Source organism: Gracilinanus agilis, chromosome 3, assembly GCF_016433145.1.
Source record: "Gracilinanus agilis isolate LMUSP501 chromosome 3, AgileGrace, whole genome shotgun sequence".
NCBI classification, from domain to species: domain Eukaryota; kingdom Metazoa; phylum Chordata; class Mammalia; order Didelphimorphia; family Didelphidae; genus Gracilinanus; species Gracilinanus agilis.
Genome location: NC_058132.1, coordinates 57320671 through 57348316, shown reverse-complemented (window position 1 = coordinate 57348316; position 27646 = coordinate 57320671). Strand labels below are relative to the sequence as shown.

Here is a 27646-nt window from a genome sequence, read left to right as displayed (position 1 = left end):
AAATCATCATTTTTCAAATAAAGATGTACTTCAGTCAATCAGCAACCACTTTATTAATTCTATACTTTGTGCTAGACACTGTGCTAAACATTAGTCAATTTTAAAAAATAAATAGCAAAAATACTCCCTCATTTCAGGGAAACACTATATACACATATAGACATATAGAGAGAGTATCACAAATTAGATACAAGGCAACCTTAGGAATGAATGGAAGGTACAGGCAGCAGCAAGAACAGAGAAATAAAGGCCTCCTACAGAAGGGAGAAGCTGAGTCTTAAAAGAAATCAGGAATGCTTTCAGGTCAAGATGAAGAGAGGGAGAATTTCAGACATGAGGGACATTTCATTATATTTGGATGGGTTGAATTTACACAGTAAAATTATATTACTTGGCTATTTAATTTACATATTTAATGTGGTAGTATTGGTTAAGAATCTAAAGGCTTTCTTCATAGAAGTAGATGATAATAATAATCACTAATAATACTACAGCCCACCTAGGTCTACAAAGTTCATTTTCTCTATTTCTGCATACTCATGTGTAGATAAAATCTCATATTTTATCCTGTCAGCCTGGTGAGATAGGTGCTATTATTATTCCCCTATAATATAATGCAGCTGAAGTTTAGCAAGGTTAAAAGTCACATGAAGGACCATACAGTTAATAAGCTTTTGTACTAAGGTCTTCATGACTTCTCAGGGCCACTTACTATGCTTCTTAGCTATCTTTGGATGAATAAAAACCAGTGAGATAATAACATAGAGAAACAAATTGGCAAAAATGTCAAGGTGTGCTTGATTTAAGTTAAAATTTTTATATTCTAAAAACCAACAAAGAGTAAAGTCAAAAAGAATAATTGGTTGGGGGTAGATTTATGGCAAATTTGATAACTGAACTGTATTAAAATTTTAACATTTTCGAAGATAATTCCTACATCAATGTAACAACATTTTGCGTTCAAAAATATAAAGACATTTTCAGAAAAGGAAGTGCAGTTTAAAAAACATTTTTGAAGCCCCTCAATAAAAAAGTAGTTTTTGACTGACTGAAAAAATTGTTGACCCTTGTTATAGTCAAAGAGATGTAAATTAAAGCAACCAAAGTGTAGCCCCTGACACTCATCACACTCTGTGCAAGGGAGGCTGTAGAGAACAGTTGGGGAGAATGGTGTAATGGCCATGTCTCTTCATTAGAGCAGGAGGTGAGGCATAGAAGATTCACAGTAATGAAGGATTTAAAGGCATGTCTTTATGTTTTAAAAAAAAAAAAAAAAAAAGGGGCCTATTCACTTTGACCAAGGATGTGGAAAAATGAATGGGAATCAACAAAAACCTCTGAGCAAGAAGTTGGAACATTGGCTCACAATTTAGGATATTTTGTGGGTTAAAATTCATTTAACATATAAATTGTTGAAAAATATGTACTGTGGAGTTCCTGGAGGCAAGCTTGGGGAAATTCCAATCTGTAGATAAAGGGGGGATTTCCTCTAATGTTGAGGCCTTCCAGGCCCAACCTTCTTGACACATTCAGGATGATTCTGAACATTAGCCCTAGGATTCTCCCTAATGACTCTGATTTGGAGTATCCTGAAGCTTACCCTTTTAAAGAGAGAAGGTGAGATGTCTGGACAACAGTATCAACCTCTTAGAGAGAAAAGGTCCCCAAATCTAGCCTTCTAGCCAAAAGGGGAGAATTATTGGGCATAGCCTACCTTTGGGTAGAAAAGGTTTTTCCTGTGAGTTGCTTATGCTGAAGAGATCCAGTGGGAAAATGGTTGCCTTTCTATCCCAGGTTCATCTTGCTTCTGGGCCAGTGAGTCCAGGTCCTGAGGAGAGTGGTATTCAAGTCTTTTTTGCTCATGGCACAGTAGTCTTAGCTATGAAGAATCCTGCCCACTGACCATTTCTTTTAGTAGCCATATAGGAGAAGCCCATCATTTGTGCCTGGACAGTAAGAGCAACCATTTTGTGAAATTCTTTGTATTCACAGATTTGACACATTTTGAGATTGGTATGTACATGTAATATGCAAGGTTTGGCTTTGTTTTTTGTTTGTGTGTGAATTATCTTCTTACCTTAATATGTATGCTGGATAATTAAAATTTATATTAAGAGAAATTTATATTTTATTTATAATAAGGTATCTAGAATTTTATGGCTTAGTTAGCAAAACATGAGTGATTTACCATTTCCTTCTTCAGCTCATTTTACAGATGAGGAAACTGTAGCAAATAAGGTTAATTGACTTGTCCAGGGTCATCCAGCTAGTAGTACTAAGGCCAGATTCAACTCAGGAAGATGAGTCTTCCTGACTCCAAATGCTCAGTACTTTATCCACTGGATCACCTCACTGCCCAAAGCACTCCAATGTCTCTGCCAAGAAAACCCCAAATGGGGTCACAAAGAGTCTGACATGACTGAAAAATGACTGACGAGGCAAAACATGGGGCATACTAGTGAATCGTGCTACATTTGGCCCTTTGAGCACTATTACCATAGGGTAAATCATAACAGCAAAGAATTGTATAAGTCTCTGTGGTCAAAGTGGAGCCAGGAAACCCAGAGTTTTTTCCTCTTCCCCAGGGGAGACCCAAGCCACAAGATGTTGCTAAGAATCTAGGAAACTATATAGGGCTTTGAGGGGAAGATGAGACTCAATTGTATCAGTGTCCGTCAATAAACATTAAATTATTTATACCATGTGCCAGTCACAGTGCTAAGTGCCAGGAATACAAAAAGAGACAAAAGATAACTTCTGACCTCCAGAAACTCGAAGTCTAATAAGGGAAACACCATGGAAACAAATATATAGAGAGTGAGCCATATCCAGGGAAAATAGGAAGTAACAGAGAAGGCACTAGAATGAAAGGGGGTCAGGAAAAACTTTGAAATTTTACCTGGGACTTAAAGAAGCTATGGGGAGGAGATGAGGAGAGTGTGTCTCAGGTCCTGGGGTCAGCCAGAGAAAAAGTCCCTAGCTGAGAGATGAGACAGAGGGACATATTTGTGGAACAAATGTAGAGGAGATAATGGGATCTTTTATCTATCGACTGTTTTGAGTTTTCTGCATTTTTGTGAGATGAAATAAAAGCCTTTCCTGTACCTTGTGTGTGTGTGTATATATATACACGTATATACAGATATATACCTATGTATATATGTATATACATATAGTGACCTTAAGTATTGACACTCATATAGTCTGAAATTTCCTGAAGAAGCTATAAATGGGGCCTGAAGTTAGGCAAAGAAAAATGATTCAAGAGTAGAAACTCTCCCCAAGATGGAACCTGGGCCACAAAATTATATAACTAGAAGTGCTAGGTCACAGGTTTAAAACAGTAAATAGATTGGGGCCAAAAGCTGTTGGAGAAATATATCCAAAGAAAGAAAAAGATGAATTTAAAAAGTAAAAAATACTGGCTTTTGATGGTGTCCTTGTAAATTTTTTTCCTTCTTGTTTCTTTTCTTTTTTTTTTTAAGTGAGATTTCAGCATAAGGAATAAAATCTAACAGAAAGCCGCCAGCATATTTCAACACCAGAACTACAATATAGACATATATCTCACTTACCTGTCAACTTCAGGTTTCCATAATATAGTCAAGAACCTGGAAAAAAAGCCAACAAGGCCTAAGCAACCAAGATTAATGTTACAGAGCCTTTGTTGTCAAGTTCATGTACTTTACTCACAGCAGAGTACCATAGGCCATCATTTTAAAAAAGATTTTTCCAAACATTTTATCTTATTTTCCCTCAATTACAGGTAAAAACGATTTTAACATTTTAAAAAATGGCTGAGTTCCAGATTCTATTATTCCTTATTTCTTTTCAATGTTTTATTAAAAATCATGCAATCACTTAAACTTGTTTAATAACCACGTGTGGTTTAATGAATTACAGTAAGCAAAATACAAATTGTTTCCATTTTTGTTACTTCCCATGCTTTCAGTTTAACAGCCATGAACAGTGAAGCACAATAAATAGCTCTTCACCGTAATGGCATTCTCAGTGGTTCTGCCCCTCCTCATCCTCTTTTTTCCACCATGTAGCGTTTCACCCTCAAATTTATTAAAGCCTTATCAGGGAGCTGCTGTGATCAGAATTCCTAAGTTTTCCAGGTTTGTTTCCCTTCACATTATTGAGGTCATTGTGTAAATTGTTCTGGTTCTGCTAAATTCTCTATCACTCCATATTTCTTTAGATCTGTCCTAGTCCTCATTTCTTATGACACAGTAAAATTCCATTACATTCATATTCCACAATTTTTTTGGCCATTCTCCAATACTGAGACATTTCTTTTCTATTCTTTGCTACTCCATGTGGTTTCTTTTGTCATAGGCCTTGTTGGAGTACATGCCTAATAGAATTCACTGGATCAGTGGAGTTACATAATTTAGTGACTTTGAGATATAGTTCTAAAGTGTTTTCTATATTGGTGGAACCAATTTATCATTCCACCAATACCAGATTACTGTATTTGATTACATCTCCTCCAACCCAGTATTTCCCCCTTTTGTCGACTTTGTCTTTAGTCCCTAGTTCAGAAACTATTTAACATTATTATAGTTACAATCCTAGCCATTTTTTTATGTGGTTTCTCATCCTACAAAAGATTAGAGCAGCTTAATTAGCATTAGATGAAGCTGCTATATATACACAGAAAACAGTGAATGATGTTTGACAGAAAACCTTTCAATAAATAGACCAAAGAATGGGAAAAAATAGATTAAGACCATTTAGTCTAGGTAAAAATTGTTCTACGTATCTCAAATAGTGTCTACCTGGGCACCATTCCACAGCATAATTACTGTGACATCCTCCTTCCCTCTTGAAATTATTTTGCATAAATTTTCCATTTACTTTTTATCTTTGTATATGTTGTCCCCCATCCCCCTTGTAGAGTGTGTGACTCCTTGAAAGTGAGAAGGATTTGGTTTTTTTCTTTTGTGTTAGTACCCAGGCAATTTTTTATACCGTGTCAGTTCTTAATACATATTTGCTAAATTGAATCTAGTTGAAATATTAAGATATAGCATTACATTTCAATAAAACATTTTTTAAAAGTAAAGAAACACGAAAGAACCAGAAAACCTTTAACACATTGAGTGGATCTTCCCTGGAGAATCTAGGGAAGAACATGAGAATGAATTGCCCAGAACAAAATGGCCAGATGAGGCAGGAGTGTACTCATGGTGACAAGAATATATATCCTGCAAGAATGGAAGAAGTATTAATTGCCACCTCCCTGAATGTTTTATATTTTCTTTTCAGATGCCTATTATCCTCTATAAAGTATCTAGTTCCTGACTTGAGGCTCATGCTAGTTTTAAATCTGTAATCCGATAATTTGGTAGCCATGATTCTTTCTGAAATCACAGTCTTTTCCCCTCTTTCGAAAAACAAACAAACAAAAACCTTATCTTCTGTCCTAGAATTGATACTGAGTATCATTTCCAGGACTGAAGAGCAATAGGAGCTAGACCATTGGGGTAAAGTGACTTGCATAGGATCACATAGCTAATGACCATCTGAGACCCAGGACTTTGCATCTCTATCCAGTGAGCCACCTAAATGCCCTTAGAATGAATTTTAAAATTTAAACTCATACATAAAACAAAATAAAAGCTTAGCAGAACATTTTTATTTTGCCCTTATTCACATTCGTTCTCATTTATGATCTCAAAATAATTTTAGTAAGCCCTTAGATGAATTTGCCCTCAGAACTCTAGCAGTTACTAGCTGCTCTATACTTCAATCCCTTTCATTTTCCAAGGAGATCAAGTCCAGAATGAAGGTAAAATTTTCCCAAGATGTCACAGAGACTGGTAGATCTGCAACTCTAAGAATGTTCAAGACTTATGGATCCTGTGCATTTGTCTATTATGCTGTACAACAGTTGTCTCCCTTATGTCACCCTTATCAAAGCCAATGCTTAGCAGCAATCAGAACACGTGTATTAAGTGCCTACTGTGTCCCAGGCACTGTACTAAGCACTGAGCATACAAAGAAAAGTAAAGACAGTCCCAAACCTAGGATACTAAACTTTTTAGTGAAGTAGTTTCAACATCTCACTTTCAAGTAAGTCCAATTTATTTCCCACCTTATCCGTTAATGGTTCCATTTTATTACCCAGAGAGAGTCACAGCAACCTAAGTGCATGGTGATTGGTGAGCCCGCACACATGCTTGTTCTATATCCCCATCTGCCAGCAACCCAGTCAGTAATCTCCTGGTCTCATCACTGTTTTGGATGCTTTCTTTTATTCTCTTTCTTCCTGATCTTTTCCCCAGCACTCCTTGTTCTTTTGAACACTCAGCCCACAATATCCTGAGTAATGAGGCCAGAGGAAAAATAGGATCATTTTGTAACAGAGATTCTATGAAAGAGGTTGCATTTGAACAGTTATGAATCATGAATGTGCAGAATTTCAAACCAAGAAGGGTGACATAGAGAACAATGCAAACAGGCATGGGAGGAGAAAAATACTGGACACACGTAAGGGAACATCTAGAGTACGCCTTGGCTGGAACCTAGACGAGAATCATGACATGAGGCTGGTAAGTTAGTAAAGTGCAAGGTTTTATAGAACTTTGTTTGACAGCCAGAGAAGGCTGGGATTTATTCCTAAAGGCAATAGAAATTCATTTCAGGTTTGTTTCTGGCAGTTGTGTGAAAGAATTCAAGAAGGAAGAGAATGAAAGAGAATTCAAGAAGGATTAGGAGGTTGTTGCGATAGTCAAGGTATTTGGCGTCTGGATCTGATTATACTAGTGGTTATAGTGGGAATAATAGAAAAGTGGGCACACAAGAAAGATATGTAAGAGGTATAATTCAAAGACTGTGGTCAAATTAAGAAATTAAGAGAGGTTTTATCCAAAGACCAAGGTAGCATAGAGGGAGGTGGATTAATACTGAGGTTTAGAATAAAGAAAAATAGGTTCAGAGGACAGTATGGGAGATTTGAGAACCATCTAATGATTCTACCATAGTTATATAAGAAATATTACCAAATCATCATTGTAAATAGCAAAAGTTTTAACAGTCATGGGAAGGGATTAGTTTCATCATTTGAGTGATTTTTGCCTTTTAATCAGGACCTCAATTAGTTGGCTCTTGTCAGCTTCATGTTCCTTGATTTCAGAATATATTTCATGTCCTTAATGGGTATCTCTTTGGTAACCTTACTTTCATCCCCCATCTTCTCTCCATAATGTTTTCTCTCATTGATAATTATGGTTTCTTTCTAAACTGGACTCACAGTAATTCTTTAGCATTTGTTAATCAAGATGAATTTTTGTTCTGTTGTTTAAAAGTTGATGCCTTACACATATCATAGGTACCTCGTAAATTTTTGTCTAATTAGATTCTGACAGTTAAAGTTCACTTTACCCTGGAAGATTGTTGAGTATTAGAAGCATCTAGTAGCAAGCCTGACTTTGTCTTATATTTTATCTCCTCGTTCTCACCCCTATAATCATGCATAATGTGGTAGCAATAGGAAGGAAATATTTTAATAGCTTTCGTGAAATATCTAGCAAAGTGTTCTTTTGGTTGCTAGGCAATTTGAGGCAATAACTTCTGAAATAAAACATGACACCAAACTAGAAGGAACAGAGGAAGATCAAGAAAGATCTCAACAATCTAGGTCAATAGACTTAATTCTCATAAGATGCAATTGAATAGGTACTAATGTAGCAAGAACTATGTTGCAGGTACAGAATGGAGGAGAAATAGCTAGACAACTATTGTATGATGGCTTTAGCTTTGAGTGGACTGTAAGTTCTATGTCTCCACGTTGATCTGTGTAGAAACTCTCAAATGTAATACATCTGAGGCTTCATTAATAGAAGCTTAGTGTCCAGAGATTAGATTGGAGCTTTTGCTCCAATCTACCTTAATCGAACCACATCTGTAGTATTGCAGTAAGTTCTGGGTACATTGTAGGAAAGAGATGAACAAGCCAGAATAATCTAACATACGGTGAGAAGTGGAGACTTCTGTAAAAGAATCAATTAAAGAACTGGGGCTTTTTTAGCTTAGGGAAGTCCTAAAAGCGTAGTCACTGCCTCCAGCCGCTGTGTATGAAGAAGAATTAGGCGGTTAGTTTTTCTTTGGAAAGTGGAAGTGTAACATGGCTAGAGGTTATTGAAAGACAGATTTCAGAGTGAGGTCAGGAAGAACTTTCTCATATTTTAAAGTTGTCCAAAATGGAAATGGGTTGCTTTGGAAGGAAAAAATTCTCTGTCATGGGAGGTATTTAGGCAAAGAGAGTATTAGTTGATAATATATCCTGGTCATTTTGAGAAGGGTTGGTTAGGCCATCTGATACTGTGAAGTTGGATTTCATTTTAATTTTACTCTGAATTTTGCTATGATTTATTCTTCGTAGACAGTGAAGGAGAATCCTGTTGATTGGTAGTATGGGATATTTAATGTCATTTAAAAGTCCTACTTGTAATGGATCCCCAACCCTGCCACCCCTTAGCTCTCAGCACTCTCTGGTCCCTCTCCCCACCCCATCCCATAGGACCTGATTCTCCTTGGCATGATTTGGTATTAGCAAGTAATAGGCATAAACTTGTATTGCAGCCCAAACAGCTGTAACAGCACCAAAGATGTGGAAGAAACCAAAAGATCGGACCCGAACCACTGAAGAGACATTAGAGGCAGAATCAGAGGTAAGGGAGCACCATGGATTTCTGCGATTCCATTTCAGTTCAGCTGAGTCTTTCACAAAATCACAATTGAGTCTGTACTTCTGTCCTTGGGTGAAAAGATTTGCTGCTTTCCTCAAGCTTTTAGGCATGTCTTTTAAAACCATGTTACTGTGGAATCCAACTTACCAGCTTCCTAACAGTTTTGTTTGATTTCATTTTCCCTCTCCTCTCCTCCCTTTCCCTTTGCAGGACTAGGGGTCAATTAACCTGGGTCAGTCAGCTGTGATGGCCTCTGCTCGAAGTCATTCCATTCTTTCTGTTAGCTTGGCTGGAATGTAGGGATTCATTTCACATAGCTATTCTCTTGAACCTCAGCCAGTTCACTTTACTGTGCAAATTTGATAGATCAACTCATCAAAGCAGTACTACGTCTTTGAGATTTTTTTCCCCAAATACAGACCAATGATGACCCACTCCAGGGAAATTCAAAGAGAGATTTCTTTCTCTGACCTCTTTCAGATTTGCCCCACAGTGGCACAGTTCTATTATTAAGCTTCCCACCCCCCAAACCCCACCCCTATTTCCTAGGCTAGATTTTGTTGTAAATGCCAAAATTGAAATTTCACCCAGAGTCCTCAAATTAGAGTGAAGGGCAGACTTTAATCCCGAAGGCCAGAGTCAGCAGTTTTATGATCACAATATCAAAATGTTCCACATCAAGTCCTGGAGCTGGAAAGTGGACAGCAGTGCAGCTATAATTGACTCATCACCCCAGTCTCGGAGTCTTTTCTATTGTCTTAAAATAATTGCTTCTGAAAGAAACTAGGAGTTACCATTTCAAGCCTAGACATTGTCTTCTGATGGCTCCCTGTCCGTGTACTCTGTGCAGCTAGCTCTAAGTCTGGCCGCCTTCAGGCAAGCCCCCTGCTAGGCGGTGTTCCCTTGTCATTGCTCCGACATGATGCTCTGTTGATGTCACAGTTAGGCCCATAGCAACCACTAAAATGTTGCACGCTGTGATTTCATTGTGGTGATCAGGAGTTAAGAACGGGCAGGAAGCTACAGAGCTGTGGATAGAGCTGCACACGGGTCGCAGCTGAACAGGAAAATGTTGCTTCTACAGAGGATCAAATGCCTACAGCACCTTCCAGAGGCTGGGGAGTCTCACACGTTCCCGGTATGGTGACAGGGGTCCTTCTTGAGCTCTCACCTGTGCGCACACTTAAGATTCTTTGTCCTGTGGATAGACGAGGCACTGGGCCTCCTCGGGTGGCTAGAGACCCCGTTCTTGAGCCAGACACTGCCTTTCTACCCCCCTCCCCTCCTGCCCATCCTGCTTTACTGGCAAATTGTGAGTTGTTCAGTGTTATGGGCATGCTTCTTAAGAGGCTTGATGCTTACCTCCCTTTCTCCAAGGTGAACAGTAACTAAAGACCATGGCGAGAGCTCACTTAATGCCTCATGTCAAAATCTTCATTCCATTGGTATTTGCCTCTTTCTGGTAGTCCTTCGGAACTCCGTTTCCCAGTTACTTTAGAAACTGTCTTTCTCCAAATCCATCTAAAATAGTGTTGAGACCCTTCAGTAGGGTAGGGTGTTTGGGACTTCATGCCATGACATCAAATCATTTTCAATATTCCTGTCATTATGGAATCATTCATAAACAGTCTGAAATGATCACCTAGACAGAGAGCCAGAATGATTCATCTCAAACACCTTTTTTAGACTTTTTACATAGATGCCCCAAAAAGCCCAAGTGTGAAGATGGGGAATTCTATCTGTTTATCTGACAAAGTTCTGCCATAAAGGCACCATTGTACATTCAACTTTGATGGCATTCTGTGTAAAAAAATAGCCATCAGCTAATATTTAAAGGCCACCATGCTCTCTAGACAGTGAGGAATGGTGATCCAAGCTATAAATGTTATCAGTTGATCTCCATGAAAATAATAATAAAACAAATCCCATGGTTACTATCTAAGTATTCATACCTTCATAGCCTAGTGGAACATCCTCCATTTTGCTGGTTTCATAGATTTCGTTCAACTGTTATCTGATGGGTGCCACTGAACATGTTTTCCTGGGTAACCCTCACAACTACATCCTTGGTTCTAGTCCTGGTCATGGTTCATGGGATTTTATTTCTTTAGGTTTCTTCATCACATAGAAATTGAGTCTCGCTGTGTATTGCTTTCTAATAATGAGCAGTGATGATTTTTGTCACAGCTTAACATGGGATTCATTCTTGCTCCTATATCACTTTTTCTTATTGCTACTTTTTGTATTGCCCAAATTCTGGAATAAGGATGTGTCATGCACCATTAATTGTGTGGTATAGTTTTTCTGAATTTTAATGAATATGTCTTTCAATGCCACTTAGGTAGAGATTGTTTCTGACATATACCTACAGCCTGAGTTGATAAATGGGAATTTAAATTTATTTTTTTCCAATTGACAAAAACCTGTTTTCTCTTCCTCCTTCCCCACTTAAAAAACAAAACAAAACAAACTTCTTGTAATGTTATGCCTAGTCAAGCAAAACAAATCCCACTTTGGTCATGTATTGGTATAGTTTCAAAAGGATTTGTCAAGAAATTAAAACAATGATATTAGTTAGTCTAGAAGCAAAGTAAAGTATGGATGATAAGAGATAGGAGGGGAAGCCATATTCAGGTTCAAAACTAAACTCCCTTTAGTGTTCAGGAAATGACTGCTTTCTGCCATGTGTAATCAATAGAAATAAGTATTGTTTCCAGATGCTTTTGTTTTCTTAAAACTTTAATCCTTCATTATTTTCTATACAACATCCTCTTACCATTCAAAATATATTCTCTTTTCTCCCAGTTTCCTCATTCCATTTTTAAATGTCACCTTCCCACACATACTCATCTGTGTCTGTATAGCAGCATCTTAGAATAAATTGTGTCTAGTGGTAAAAGGTTGGCCTGTGAGTGTACCAGCTCTAATACCTCATTCTTGTACCAGAATAGTTTCTGTCCCTCCACACAAGAAACTTTATTACTCCACAAAGTATTTGAGTTGAACAAGGACTTAGTATGTGTCTCTGCTCTCATCCTCCTGAATTGGCCCTCCTTAGGTCTGGGCGTTCCTCTGGTGGAATGACTCCTTCCTCAAGTTTGGAAGGGCATTGCAAGAGGGCTTGCCTGCTTCTGCAGCTGCTGTGTGAAGCAGATGAGGATTTCAGCCTTCAAAGCTGGATTTGGCTCCTGTGAAGCAACACTGTGTTCATTCATCTCTCCCACCAAAAAAAACGTTCACAGTGAATTTGACATTAAGATGTTCTGGAGATGTTCTGGGCATGACATGTAGGCCCTCCCCTCCATTGGCCATTTGAAAGTGAGGCTATTAGCCAGTAAAGTCAGCCTGTTGTTCTGTTCCTCTAATACAGAAGGCAGAGCAGAAGCTAAACTTCACTGGAAGAGCACATTCCTCCCATTGGGCTCTGTGGAAGTTGGATAAGGCCAAGCTCTTGCAGAATTCTAAACTCTATCTCCCAAAATAGAATGAAAAGAGATATTCTCCCTCTAGCAAGGCAGAGAATAATCAGCCTTTAGATGTTTGTTATTTTTGAACACTTCCCTGAAATCTCCATTTGTCAGCCACGAGCAAACCATGAGTCGCCCCTAACCTTGGCTCGTGGGGAGGCTGAGAGTGCCGACCTTGTTTTAGATCTCCCACTCTTCTTCTCACTGGAGGTCAACACCTTGGAAGGATTAACAGTTCTTTCCATTCTAAGCCTTAGTATATTTGGCCTTCATTAGTCATAATTAAACCATTTTAGTAACATTGGTAATTGTGTTAGCCTGAGGGAATGAAATGCAGTGTCTTAAATAAACTTGTCGTGATACTTGTGTATGCTATACATGGCAGCTTCTCATATTAAGGCTCAGGCATTTGGAGAAGTGCGTGCATACGTATGTGTGTGAGAGAATATATTTTTGCAAGCAAACATACATAGCTTTGTTTTAAACTGTAACCTCTATGTTCACTTATACTTCAGCCTAAAGTTGAAGAGGAGCTTTCAGGTGACAAAGTACTTGAATCTGAACAGGATAAAATGAGCCAAGGGTTTCACCCTGAGCGAGACCCCTCTGACCTTAAAAAGTCAAAAGCTTTGGAAGAAAACGGAGAGCAGGAAAGTGAGCCCGTGCGTAATGGCGCTGAGAGTGCTTCTGAGGGTGAAGGAGTCGATGCAAACTCAGGCTCCCCTGACAGTTCTGGCGACGGGGTGGCCTTCCCTTTGAAGCCAGGTGAGTTCTGCCCTTCCCCCCTTCCCCTCCCCCAGCCATGTGTGTGCTGGCTGCCCAGGGTCAGGGTCTCCATAGGTGACTCCAGAGCAGTGAGTGCTATTGACCCATCATTCAAAGGAAAGCATACCACACTATTGGAAGGGGTGCCAAATATTTCTTTTCTCTGGCACTTATAAAACAAACAATTGATGAAGAAAATAGATGTCTAATGGCTTTTTAAAATTAAAGTGGTTATTCTCCAGGGTGTCCCAAAAATCTTAGTGGAGTTTTAAGATTTAATAACTTTTAAGTTGTACTAAGACTTGTGGGACACCCTCTAAGCAAGTTAGTCTAGGAAAAAAAAAATTCACTAACTCTTATTAGAAGAAAATACAGGTGTATATGCTTGATGCATTAAAAGAACCAGGTACTCCATGAAGTCTTAACCTAAGCAACTCAACACTTTGCTTTCCAAAGCTACATTGCAGAGCCAGAATAGAGTTTGTCATGGTAGTAAATCCTGACTGAATCACGAGAATATGAAGCTATGGTGGACTGTGAGCCCTGTCCCATAGAGATATCTTCCATTGCAGGATAGTACCAGAAAGCACACTTCCTTGCAAACACAACTTTTAAGTACATTTGTAATGTTTGACTATAAGCTTTTAGGTTACTCTGTTGCTATTTCCACTTTTTCCTCTGTGAATTTACAGTACTTAGTATAGACACATGGAAATAAATTTTGTGTGTGTGTCAAAGTCTTGTGAGGGTGAGAGCCTTTGCTCATTATACCTAGTCTGGAAAGACAACTGCAGAAAATTGGGGTGGAATTTAGAACACAAAAAAACTCAAGAACAAACTGATCTTATCTCTATTTAAAAGCTACAAAGAAATATATTTTTCTGTGGTGATTTTTGATATTTCGAGGTTACTTCTGTTATTTTAACAAACCTATTTTTTTTAGTCCACCTAGATGATGGAACAAACTTAGATGTGGTTCCCCAAGATGTACAGTATATTTATTCAAATGCTTCTAAGGGAAAATATTCATTGACCAACTACAAAACATGGTACCACATGTGGGCAAAAGGCTTAGATTTAAGAGTCAGAGGCTCTAGGTTCAAGTCCTAAATATGCTTCTTATTATACCTATTTTTTTATTATACCTTATTATACCTATACCTTATTATACCTATCTGTGGTCTTGGGCAAGGCACTTAACCTTGCTAAATTTCCTAATTGGGAAACACAGAGGAAGTTGACAGTGTGACCCCCAGAGTCCCATCTGGCTCAAAATCTGTGATCCCATGATCTATTTAAATGGAGATATGAGCATATGTTCACTTTCTGTAAACAGAGGAGAATGTATTCTGGGCACACGCCCACATTGTAATCCCTTCTCCCCTGTGGTTGTTTAGAGAACCTTCAGGAAGCTGAGTAATTTTGTAAGAGTCTCTAAGCTAGTTCCCTTGAGCATGTCCAGAAATGGACCAGAACCTCTCTTATCTAGCCCAGAGATATCTATTGCCTGGTTCTGGTCCATGTTCAGATCTCCTGACTCAACAGCAGTAGTGCGTCCTCTTTTGACCAACTCGGGTACACAGCAAAATTTGGAAGAATAAGTAACACTAAATAATCAGCTCTAGCCGTCTTCTGTTCTTCCATCATCTTTGCTCCATCACATCTCCATTTATGCTTGAATCTCAGCATCCCCCTTGCTGTTGATTTGTTTTGAAAAAAAGATATAGCACTTCTTTATATATGTGATGATTGTACTCATGTTCTGCTAAATTGTGCTTATATATTTATTATTTTATTTGTAATATGGCTCCGTTTGCTAGGTTAAGAATTATTTTTGTCTATTAGATTCATTTTCACAGTAAGGGGCCCTCTTTTGCATGAATTACTTTGGAGTAACTGAACTCTATATAAAATTGAAAATTCAATTAATATGTTTTAATGAATTATAACTTTTTTTATTTTTTAAATCTTATTTTATTTTTCAGTTTTTTTCCATGGTTACATGTTTCTTGTTGTCTCTCTCCCCTCTTCCTTCTCCTCTCCCGGAGCTGACAAGCAATTCCATTGGGTTACACATATATAACTCAAAACCTATTTTATTATTATTCATTTCTGTAATAGAATAATCTTTTAGAACCAAAACCCCAAACCATATACCCAAATAAACAAGTAGCAAATCCTATGTTTTCTTCTGGATTTCTACTCCCATAGTTCTTTCTCTAAATGTGGATAGCATTCTTTCTCTTAAGTCCCTCAGAATTGTCCTGGAGCATTGCATTACTTTTAGTAGCAAAGTCAATTACATTTGATCGTCCCACAATGTTCTCCTGGTTCTGCTTATTTCACTCTGCATCAGTTCATGGAGGTCTTTCCAGTTTTTATAGAAGTACATTGATTCATCATTTTCTTATAGCACAATAGTATTCCATCACTATCATATACCACAATTTGTATAACATTTTAAATGGGTAAAACTGATAAGGAAATAGTAGCATATGACATCTGGACCATTTTCAGTTATTTTTCCTGTATCTATTAGAGGTAGCATGTTATTGTTGATGATAATACTAGATTTATAGTTGGGAGACATGAGTTCCTGCTTATGATATGTAATAACTTTGTCATAGAATGGTCAGGTCACCTCATGTGTAAGATGAGGAAGATCATAATTATTTTAGTTCCTTTAGACTTTTAAAGGACTCATCAAATCTTTTTTTTTTTTTTTTAACCCTTGACTTCTGTGCATTGGCTCCTTGGTGGAAGAGTGGTAAGGGTGGGCTATGGGGGTCAAGTGACTTGCAGGATCACACAGCTGGGAAGCGTCTGAGGCCGGATTTGAACCTAGGACCTCCCGTCTCTAGGCCTGATTCTCAATCCACTGAGCTACCCAGCTGCCCCTTCAGCAAATCTTTAAGCACTATAGCAGATGAGAAATAGTTGTTAGGATTAGAAGAGGGGACACATTTCCTCTGCTGCTTCCTGTTGTTCTGTGTTTTGTTTTATTTTCTACAGCAGACCAAGTATCCTTTTAACTCTGCTTGTATTTAACTGAAAACTATTAACATGTCCTTCCCACCTGTATTCAACCTTCATAGTAATTTATTTACCTCCCACCATTCTGTTTGCTTGATAAGTTACCTATGTGAACAAATTAATGCATTTTCACTTTTTGGCTCCTCTTAACTATAATGATGTCTTCATCACTTCTAGTGAATTAGCAGTCCTTAAGCATTTTTAATTTGTCAGATTTTCAAGGCAGAATGCCAGCCATACTTAGTTCATTCCAGTTATTTACTACTTAAAACTAACAAAAAGAAATTCACCCAAAGTAACAAGGAGTGGGAAAGCCTAGCATTTCTTTTGATAAGGTATCATCTGATTTTTGTTAAATACCACAAATTATTCAGGCTCATTCTATAAAGAAGTCCTTTGGTGGTGGTTCTTCTACAATGCATAAAGACTTGGGCGCTTTGTGCCCCACTGCTACCAGGAATATCAACTAATCATAACTGATGGATGGCTGTTTTCCCCCGAAGTGGCAGGCACTATATGAAGAATACATACATTCATTTTGAATCCAAGGTCCTATCTCAACATTGCATATATTCTCAAGCCATTCCCATCAACACTTTTTAGTCTAAGATAGTTTGATTTGCTAGTAAAAATTACCATTTTGCTATTGTGTTAAACACTGACAAGACAAGCTTTCTCTGCTCTTACTGATTTATTTCCTCATAATAAAAACAGTATAAAGAAGAAAGAGTTTTCTCTCTCTTTTTTTCTTAAGCATTTGATACTGAGGGTATACGGTCTCTCTGAAGAAGTTCATTATGTACTATGAGCTGTAGCACTTGTCCCATCAGAAAATATGACCTCATAAAGAATCCATCCATCCATATATGCATACATTTGTGTAGATATCTTTAGAGAAATTTAATCTTAGGAAATAAAGGATTCCCAATTTAATGTGCCCAGCTGTCAAAAAGATTTTCTTTTAGAAAAAAAAATTTAATATGACATCATCTCATTTCTGATTATATCCCTCCCCTATCTAGTAGAGTGTTTTATTATAACAAAAAGAAAGCAAGCAAAGAAGAAAAAAGAGAGTAGTTCAGCAAAGCATACCAACACAATAGCTGACCTTCTGTATAGACAATCCACACCCATGGTCTTCCACACTGAATTCAGTTCAGCAAGCAGAGTCAGCAGTGGGGGACCTGGGCCTCAGTGCTTAGCCCCTGGGTGCTCAGGGAGGATAAATCAAAGGCCCATTTCTTCCACAAAGTCTAGAATAAAGGGTGATGATATCAAGCAGATTCAAAACTACCATGGGGCTGAAGCTGATGGAGAGGAGAGGAGGGGTCTCCGTTCCCTGGCCTTCTATCTTGCCACTATAGCATTAGATGTTCTGTGTTGAGAGAGGAGCAGACTAGTGTGGGAGACCTGAAGAGTGAAAAAAAAGTTGTGGAATGGCTTCTCTGGGGAGTGGGATGGAGAGTCAGAGAAGAAGCAAGGAGTAAAATGTTAGAGGCCAAGGCTCTGAGCCTATAGTGGGGAAGTGTGAGTATGGGAATGTGGGGGTGTAACGTGCCAGAAAGGACCAGAGGACTCCAGTGAAGGACACACTGAGCCAAGAGCCTCCTCTCTCTCTCAGAGAGAGGCGAGTGTGGGGAACACCATGAAAGGGCTGCAGCTTGAAATGAGGAAGAAGGGTATTCTCAGTGTGAATTAACTGGCAGAAGAGGACAACCTCCAACTTCCCTGCTACTTCCAAGTGTTCGGAAACATGAATAGCTGATGTTGGACTGTTGCAGAGAAAGCCAAGGTTTTAGCATCTTCAACCTTTTTTCTTCCCTGAATTCCCAGCTCAAGATGAATGACCTCAGGCATAGTCATATGCCCTCCTCTCAACTTTTCCCAAAAAATTATCAACGCCATTCAGACGTAGCTTTTGGATTTGATGATAGTTGAAGTTCATATTTATGGTTGCTGTTGCATGGCCATCTCCACAGGCTGCCTCTGATTCTCCATTTGTTTTTGTGGCAAGCATAACACAATATGAAAACCCTGTGTGTAGCCTGTGCTCTTACTATTATTGCCTCACCTTGGTGACACTCATAATTCCTAGTTGATTTATGTATTTGCTCATAATCTTAGATAAGTAAGGCATCTAGTGTATGCTCTTGATCATTTTGTATGTATGTAAACAGAAATATCAATATATATTCACATAGCCATGCACGTCTATGTGTATCACCATACTAAATACATGCTGCTGCTAATCTCTCTCTTCCTAGAACCCTGGAAGCCTGCTGATACTGAAGGGAAGAAGCAGTATGACAGGGAGTTCCTTCTTGACTTTCAGTTCATGCCAGCCTGTATACAGAAGCCAGAGGGCCTGCCTCCAATCAGTGATGTGGTTCTTGACAAGGTGAGTTAGATCCTCTTGAGGCAGGAGTTCCTAACCTTATTTGTGACATTGACTGGTAAAGCCTATGTATACCTTCTCAGAATCAGTTTAAATGCATTTTTTAAATATACATAGGATTATAAAGGAAATCAATTGTTGAAATACAGTTAACCCAAATATTAAAAAAAACAAACCAACAAAACTTAAAACAAGTTCACAGATTCCAGGTTAAGAACTCCTGACCTAAGGGAAACTCTCCCAAATATTAACTTTGATGCAAACTTAGTTTTTTAAGAACTTTATTGATGCATTTTTGTTTCTTACAAAATAGTCATTTTCTGTAGCATCCTCCCTTACAAAAAAGTTTAGCAACTTTTAGCAAAATTATTTAGCAGATTTTCACAATATTCTGTATCACCATCTCTCAACAGAGAAGAAAAGCAAAGGCCTCTAGAACCAGTCCCTGTACTTGATTGAAATCTTTTTGTCTTTTAGTGTTGTCTTTCATCTATGTTATTGTCATCACTATGTATATTTTCCTCTGGGTTCTGTCTTATTTTTATCCATTCACATATACCTTTCTGCATGTTCTCTAAACTCAATTGCTCTGTATTCACAAACATTTTTTTTACGTTTTTATACCATAATTTGTTCATCCATTTTCCAATCAAGGAGAACATTCTTTTGCTTCTAAACTTGTGCTGCTCAGAAGATTTTGGTGTGCATGAGCTGTTTCTCTCTGTTACTGATTTTCTTGAAATTTATGAAAATGGACTGCTGTAGATGAAAGAGTATACACAGTTTGCTAGGTTTTATTACATCAATTACTTTCCAATATAGTTATGTAGCAAGTCTCAGTTCCACCAAAAGGACATTTGTGTGAATTTTGGATATTGGTTGTTTCTTAAATTGGTAGTTTGCATTTTTTCTTTTAAAAACTTTTGATGTCCAACCTCATTTAGGCCAATTATGTGAATTCAAGTTGTATATTGGTTTTTTTCCTAGTTGAGTAGTCAGACTTTAATCAAAGATGCTGGGTACAGAAACTTGTATCCTGTAGTGCAGAATTTTTCTTTCTTCCTTTTTTTTCCAATTAAGCAAAAACTGTTTCTCTACCTTTTACTTTCACCCACTGGGGGGGCAGGGGGTAAAGAAAGCTAAACTCATAACAAATATATGTTTTCAAGTCAAAGGCTATCTTGAGAAAATCAAGAATATGGATAAAACCCAATTTTCTCCATAACCATACATATAGAAGAGACACCCTTCCATTGTCTTTCAATTTATTCTAATATAGTACCTTTTATATTTAGATTTCCTAACTATTTAGTGCTTATTGTTATAATATAAGATGCTGTTCTAAAACCATTTTCTACCAAATTGCTTTCCAGTTTTCCTAGGAGATTCTTAATGAATCAGACATCCTCCCAATAATTTGTATTTTAGAGTTTACAGAACAATTAAGTTCCTGTTTCTTTTCTTCCAGATCTTGTTTATCTAGTCTTCTCTATCTGTGTCTTTTTTTCCCTTTTTTTAAAACCAGTAACATAGTTTCAGTAATTAATGTTTTGTAATCTAGATTGTTATTGGATATTGTTTGAATCCTCTTCATTCCTTTTCTCTTCATTATTCTTGATCTTTTATTCATCAATAACTCTTTATGTATTTCTATAAAGCAACCACTAGGTGGTAGAACACAAATTCAAAATTAATTTTAGATTATGTCTTTTTGACATTGGTGTGATCTAGTCATAACACTGAATAGCTCTGAAGTTTTTTAGGTCTTTTAATATGGAATTTCATGGTTAGATAACTCCATGGTAAGTTAACTCCCAGATATTTTATGCATTTTGTGCTTAATTTGAGTATTCTTTATAACCTTTTCAATAATAGAGGAAAAAAAGGCATCCTCCCAAACTGATACCTAAAGAGAGATAAAGCAGTGAAAGATCTTTATCAATATCACTGTTTAACATTGATACAGTAATTCTTATTTTTTTTAAAACCCTTACCTTCCTTCTTGGAATCAATGCTATGTATGTATTGGTAAGGGGTAGGCAGTGGGTGTTAAGTGACTTGCCCAGGGTCACACAGCTAGGAAGTGTCTGAGGTCATATTTGAACCCAGAATCTCCCATCTCTGGGCCTGGCTTTCAATCCGCTGAGCCACCTAACTGCCCCCAATCCAGTAATTCTTAATAAAATTTTATAAAGAAAATTTATCATCAACATAACTTTTTAAAAAAATGATTCTTTACTGTGGGTTTGTGCCATTTATAAGAAACATTTATTTACATTAGGAAAATGTTTTCTATAATTAATCATAAAATATCAAGAAATCAAGAAACCTAAGATTAGCTCCATAGACTCACTAAAGGCCTTTGACAAACTATGACATTCACTTATGAATCCCTAAAAGGCACAGGCATAGAAAGGACCTATCCTTAATATGATCCACAAGCATTGTTTTCAATGGAGAAACATTAATAGCTTCCCCAATAAATTTAAGGGCAAAGATAGTGAAGTAAGAATTCCTCTTTTATTCCTCTCTTATTTCATAGACCAATAGCAATAATAGGTATAATAAGAGTAAGAAGTTCAAAGAATAAACACTGGCAAAGATGAGGAAAAAGTGTCTCTCTTTGCATATGATGGGGAATCAGTGAGGTGAAATTAAGAGCATTTGCAAAGTCATTGATTAGAAAATAATCAGCATTTTTATGCAATACTAACAGAAGCCAAGAGTAAATGCTACAAAAGTCAATTGAAAATAACTATTCAAATATGTAAAATATCTAGAAATTTGTTATGTGTACATAAAACTTGACGATTGTGAAAGCAGTTAATTTGTATGTGTGCAGTAGAACTGTAGAGGTCATTTGGAGGCAGAAGACCCAGTTTAAAATTACACTTTTAAGGGATTTCAGTTATTTTTCTTTACAATGTTGTAGTCATTTTATAAATTATTCTCTTGGTTCTTCTTCCTTCACTCATCATCAGTTTGTCAAGTCTTCTCAGATTTCTCTGAATCTTCCCTTTGTCATTTCTCACAACACATTAATTTTCCATTACACTCCTATGCCATGATTTGTTCAATTATGCCCCAATTGACGACTGTCTTTTTGATTTTCCAGTTTGTTGTTCCTACAACACAATGCTGCTCAGAATATTCTTGTCTATATAGGTCCTTTCCTACTTTTATTGGATCCTTTTGGGTCAGAGGGTTAGTAGTGATACGACTGGGTCAAAGAGTAGGCCCAATTTAGTGGATTTAGGGGTGTAGCTTGAATGACTCCCAATTTACAGTCCCATATTCCCTCCAGCAGCTGTCATTTTCCTAATCAGTATTGCCTTAATGTGCAATTCTCTTCTTATTTACATTTCTCTTATTATCAGGAACTTTCTTTCACTTTAATTGTTGATAACTTGAATTTCTTAAGAATTGCCTAATCATATTCTTTCACCACTTTTCTGTCTGTTGTAGCAGAATGGCCCTGATTCTTGTATATTTGAATCTGTTCTCTATGTATTTTAGCTATCAGGTCTTTATGAGAGAAACTTACCTCAAAGATTTTCTCTTCAGGTTAATAGTTTCCCTTCTAATTTTAATGAGTCATAATTTCTGGGTGAGATAGTGACCGTTCAGTCTATTTTAAGGAAGACATGCTTAAAACATACCTTCCCTCCTGAGCCCAAACAGAGTTGTTGGGAGAGGGGAAATGGCATATACAGCAAAGGGAGCTCTCACATAGTTTTTCCCATTGTCCTCCAGCTCTCATAATATTCTGCCTCTGCAAGTAGTCAGCTTATAAAATGATCATGCAGTAGTTGTGTATGTTGAAAAACCATCCATATAGAATCTAATTTGTCTGTTAGCTAATATAAGGGGGAAAGTTCAGAGTTGTGTCCTTGAAATGTGATCTGCTAAAAATGCTCAATTAAAATCCACATGAATCAGAGATGAACCAATACTAGCAATTAGATTCTAATGGAAATATTTCAGGTTATAAGAAATGGTGCTTGCCCCAAATTAAGCTATCAAGTTTTTTACTGATCTCTTATAATGAAATCTAACCCCTGGGGGGTTTCTAGAAGTTTTCTATGGCCATACAGGACTTAATTTCTTTTTTTTTACATGAAGTGGTCTTTGGATTTCTTAATCAAATGATTATCCTACTATATGCTCACACTGGGCTAGGTGCTGGGAGATAAAAGAACAAAGAGATAAATAATCCCTTTTTTGCAAGAAGTTTACATTCTTCTGGGGAAACAACAAGGATATAAATTTATGCATTATCAATATAAAGTGAATATTAATGCAAATATGTAGAAATTAGTTATATATAATTCTCTATTCTATACTTATGTAAAGGACAGTTGAATGGTTGTTGATGTTTAATTGAGGTTATATGAGTGGTTTGATGGCTAATGTTTAACCTACTCATCTTTTTGTTCCCACTTAGCACTTCCTCATTTCCTCTTTCAGATTCTCCTGGAAGTCATCCTGGACTCCTCACTATTTCTCACCTCCTCCATATCCAATCTGTTACCAAAACTTATCGATTTCACCGTTTTATCACTTCTCTACTAGTTCCCCATTTCTCCTTTGACCCTGCCCCTACTCTGGTACAGGCATCCCTCACACTTGAAATATTGCAATAGCCTGCTGGGGGATCTACCTGTCTCAAATCTCTCCCCACTCCAGTTAGTCCTCCATTCAGCCATTAAAGTGATTTTCTTAGAGTTCTTTTTGGCATTCATAACCCAGACCCCTTTTCCTTTTTCAGTCTAATTATACCATACTCTCTACCATGCACTCTTCCATTCAATGGCCCTGGTCTCTTGGCTGTCCCATCAGCAGTATGTTCCAACTCTTGGCTCTGGGCATTCTCTCTGGCCAGTCCCTTTACCTGGAACACTTTCTTTCTACCACTCTAACTATTGACTTCCCTGGCTTCCTTTAGGTCCCAACTAGAATCCCACATACTGGAAGCTTTCCCCAATTCTCTTTAATTCTAGTGCCTTCCCTCTGTAAATGATTTCCTATTTATCCTGTAAATGATTTGTTTGTATATATTTGTTGTTTATTGTTTTCTCCCATTAGATTGGGGACTCCTCCAGAGCAAGGACTGTCTTTGGCCTCTATATATCCGCAGTGTCTGGCACATCTTAAGCCTTTTAATAAATGCTTGTTGATTAATTGGTTGATTTGATAGTAAGCACTTAATAAAAAATATGTTGACTTGACTTACCATGTTAGAACATCTTCAAATCTATATTCCTGTCCATGTTATCTTTTCTCATCTGTGACCAATTGGTTCCCTTTTAGGGAGTGTGGGTCCAATGGAACAAAAATAACTGATTTGCCCTCTAGTCCTGCTAGCTTTAGCTTGCCTGTCTAATCCACCTCTTAACTGGAGTCTTGAATCTTTCTGTGTCTTTTGTTCGTGAAAGTAAAGACTTTGTCCTAAATCATCTAAGTATTTTAAACACATGCTCTCTTGAAGTTAATCTATGTTTCAAAAGTAAATTATTGATAGTCATTAAACTGTGGTCAGAATGAAAAATAGTTTAATTCTTGAAATAGGTGTTTGACATCTAACAGGTGGTCAAAACTCTTAAGGCCTTTGCCTTTTTTGAATCTTGGACACTTTCATGGTTTTTTTTTAACCCTTATCTTCAATATCAATTCTAAAACAGGATTCTAAAAATTCAAAACAATTCTAAAAGAGGAGTGGTAAAGGCTAGGCAATTGTAGTTAAATGACTTGCCCAGGGTCACACAGCTAGGAGCTGTGTCTCAGGTCAATTTTGAACCCAGTTTCCCTCTGGCTCGGGCTTGGCGCTCACTTCATGATCTTTTAAATCCTCCTTTGCTTCCTCATGCAGATCAATCAACCCAAATTGCCCATGCGAACTCTGGACCCTCGGATGTTGCCACGAGGACCAGACTTTACTCCAGCCTTTGCAGACTTTGGGAGGCAGACGTCTGGTGGAAGAGGTGTACCTGTAAGTGCCTGTTCCTTCCAACCCAATTAGTTAGAATCTGACCACAGACTCCATGAAGTCTTGCCTAACAGCAAGAGAGCTGCTTTTATTCCTCTCCCAGAGAAGACTAAGTAGAAGAGGTGGAGACTCTGCTTTCCAGGCTAATATTGAAGCAAATAAAGGATACTTTTGAGTGGTTTTAAACTGATAGAAGCTGGTCTGCATTGATTTGGTCTGGATTTGTTTTCCCCATACTTCTTTCACAATGACCTGCAAATGTGTTAGGTAGAGTTGTGCTCTTTAATCATTTGATTGGCTTTGTCCGGTCCTGAGAAGTAGAGAAAAAGAGATGGGCACGACCCACCTAATTGGCATCTCTTTGCTTTGTCTTTTTTTACTGCAGATTTGCAAAGTGCAGAGCAGGCACGGCTTACCGGTCTTGGAGCAGGGCAAAGCCCCCACGTGCACCCCACTGCCGATGTCTCACCCCCCGCTGAAGAGCCTGCCTCTGGGGGTGCGCTGGATCCTTTTCTTCCTGGGCGCTTGGGTGGCTGGCGTGGCGTAATCTTTCCCGCTTGTGGCTCTTCTGGTTGAGTGTAGGGCAGGAACTAAGAGTGTGAACGATGACATATGCAAAATGGTGCAGTACTGGTAAAAAGCAGATGACCGTTACCGCCTGCCGCCCGCCCCTCCCCCCAGGCTGGCAGGCTCTTCCGCGGGGGTGTGGCCGGCACCGCGCAGTGCAGCATTCGGCCACCCGGTGCCCGCTCTGCACTTGGTCAACGTGCTGGGGTCAGCTGTCAGGGGCTGGGAGGCCTCCTTGGCCCGTGATTCATTGACACATTCAGCACTTAATGCTAAATGTTCTAGAGGATTGGGGGTCTCGTGTACATTTGCAGATCACCCTGTTAAGAGTAATTTCTCTCTTTTAAATATTTTTATACAAGGTGATGTGTTCTGATTTCCCCACCACCTCTTTTTTTTTTTTCCATGACCATTTTTGAAACCTGCTTTGCATTAAGACTGCATTATTGGAAAAGTAAATTCATGGATAGACACTTCAAATTGATAAACATTTGTGGCAGCTAAATGTTGAGCAGATATATTAATGTGCCCACAATGAACTCCCTGCCACAAAGTATGTAAAAAGAACCTTCCCTTTGGGGGCCTTCTGAGCTATTGAAATTGCCACTGTAAAGACACACTGTGTGTATGTGTTATCATGTTCTAATCTCACACAGATTTGGAAATTTGGCAGCTCTTCAACTTTTTCTAAAACCAAATTTTGATTTTTCCATTTCCTAAATGAGCTCACCACAAAGTCTAAGAAAGCAGCTTTCCAGAACCATTGAACCTCATATTTAACAGCATTTTTCCCCTTTCTTTTTGATGGTTTAAATTTGTTCTTTTTTTTTTTTATTCTTACCATTCAGATTATTCTTATGGTTAACAGCATCTGTGCTTATCATATTGCTCAACTTTGTTCATATGCCACTCACATCAAGTGTTGATTTCTTTCCTTTATCATGAACATTCACTTTTCTTTACCAGCTTGCTATGCCGTGCTTGCCAGTAGTTAATTAGAGCAGAAGAGAAACGTTGCCAGTCAAGAATAGGTTCTTACCCACTCATACAATAGCCGAAGCTACTTTTTACAACATTTTTTATGTCTTAAATGTTATCAGAATGTATGTATACATGCCACTCTAGACTACTATATAGAGTGAGTGTGTGCGTGTGCGTGCGTGCGTGTGTGAGTGTGTGTGTGAGAGTTGATTCATTCTGTATTAGATACAAGATATAGTCAGAAAAATATGACGGCAAAAGAACCATTACCAAGAATTAACTTCTGCAAATCAGGACAACCAAAATTCTTTACTTTTTTTCTCTAAGTAGCTCTAGAATATTGCAAATCAAATTAGAGCACTTACAGGAGTAGTAATGACCTAGTTTTGCCAAACTAATCTTGCTTCATACCTTAACCTAACAACTTTTTCATATTTAATTTAATTGTTGGACTATAGAATTTTAGTGATTAGTTAGTTTTGTAACATTCTCCAGCAAAACTTGAGAAAATGTTTACATAAGACCCTCATGCATACCCCACATGAAACTAGAATAAAGAGAAGGAAGATATGTTTGGGGGGGGGGGGTGGATATATCCATACCCACATTTATTAAAAGCTTTACTTTCTGTCTTAGTAACTAATAAATCTTAAGACAGAAGGGCAAGGGCTAGCCAATTGGGATTAAGTGAATTACCCAGCATCATACAACTAGGAAGCAGCCAGATTTGAACATTGGTCCTTTTGACTCCAGGTCTGGTGCTCTATCTGCTGAGTCACTTTGCCTGCTCTTTCCCCCCCTCCCCCCCATATTATATTTTTAAAATGTTAACCTATTGGTAGTTTTCCTATTACTATTGTTACATTGATATAGAAATACTCCTGATGTTATGTGCCTTTTTTTTTTTTTTTTACTCTTGATATCGTAGAAGGAGGGGGATTCCTTCGGATAAGCACTAGGCTCCCCTTCTAAGCCTGTGATCCAGTGATTTTTTTTTTTAATCTTAGCAGATCATAGCAACAAACACAAAATAATAATGTGAACTCTGTAGACACTGCCAGTTTTGATCTCTACATTCATTCTACAAAACACTTCAATTTTTTTAAATCACCAGAAACAATAAATTGGCTTATATATATTAAATATATTTCAATTCAATTCAAGTATACTTCAATTAGTTCTCAAAATAATCTAAAGTATTTACAACTACTATAAAATATGTATTCTTCTGTGACCAACTAAGAAAAACATTTTAAATTGATCAGCAAATAAGTCTGCCTTTCATATGCAGTTTAGAAAAAAGGTCAAGCAACAGCCCCTTTCATGCATAATAAAGTATTCTTGCGTTATTTTCCCCGGATTGATAGGGCTTCAGGCTGTGAAAGTTTTGCAGTTTCTTTATAAGAATCATGTGGGCAATTGGTTTGTATTTTTAGTGGTAATCTTACTAAAAAAGTTTTAGAAGAAAGGAGGGGGTGGGGAAAGAGGGCAAAGAGATGCCATCACAACAGTGTATTAAGTTAGTTGATAAAGATAGTTAAAGCTGGGGGCAGCTGGGTAGCTCAGTGGATTGAGAGCCAGGCCCAGAGATGGGAGGTCCTAGGTTCAACTCTGGCCTCGGACACTTCCCAGCTGTGTGACCCTGGACAAGTCACTTCACTCCCATTGCCTAGCACTTACCACTCTTCTGCCTTGGAACCAGTGCACAGTATTGATTCTAAGACAGAAGGTAAGGGTTAAAAAAAAAAAAAAA

At 37.8% G+C, this 27646-nt stretch overlaps 1 protein-coding gene across 6 annotated transcripts in view; it reads left to right on the top strand.

The window, feature by feature from the left end:
* Positions 1-27646, top strand: part of EIF4G3 (eukaryotic translation initiation factor 4 gamma 3) — a 371582-nt gene that overhangs the window by 293477 nt on the left and 50459 nt on the right. For 5 of the 6 annotated variants that reach the window (XM_044667830.1, XM_044667835.1, XM_044667834.1 and 2 more), the window contains 4 exons: positions 8593-8681; positions 12682-12931; positions 18229-18362; positions 24229-24348. In XM_044667830.1, the coding sequence (XP_044523765.1) occupies positions 8593-8681; positions 12682-12931; positions 18229-18362; positions 24229-24348 (593 nt within the window). Of the gene's footprint in view, positions 1-8592; positions 8682-12681; positions 12932-18228; positions 18363-24228; positions 24349-24730; positions 24842-27646 lie in introns of all 6 variants that reach the window. The other variant, XM_044667831.1, reaches the window with a different exon arrangement.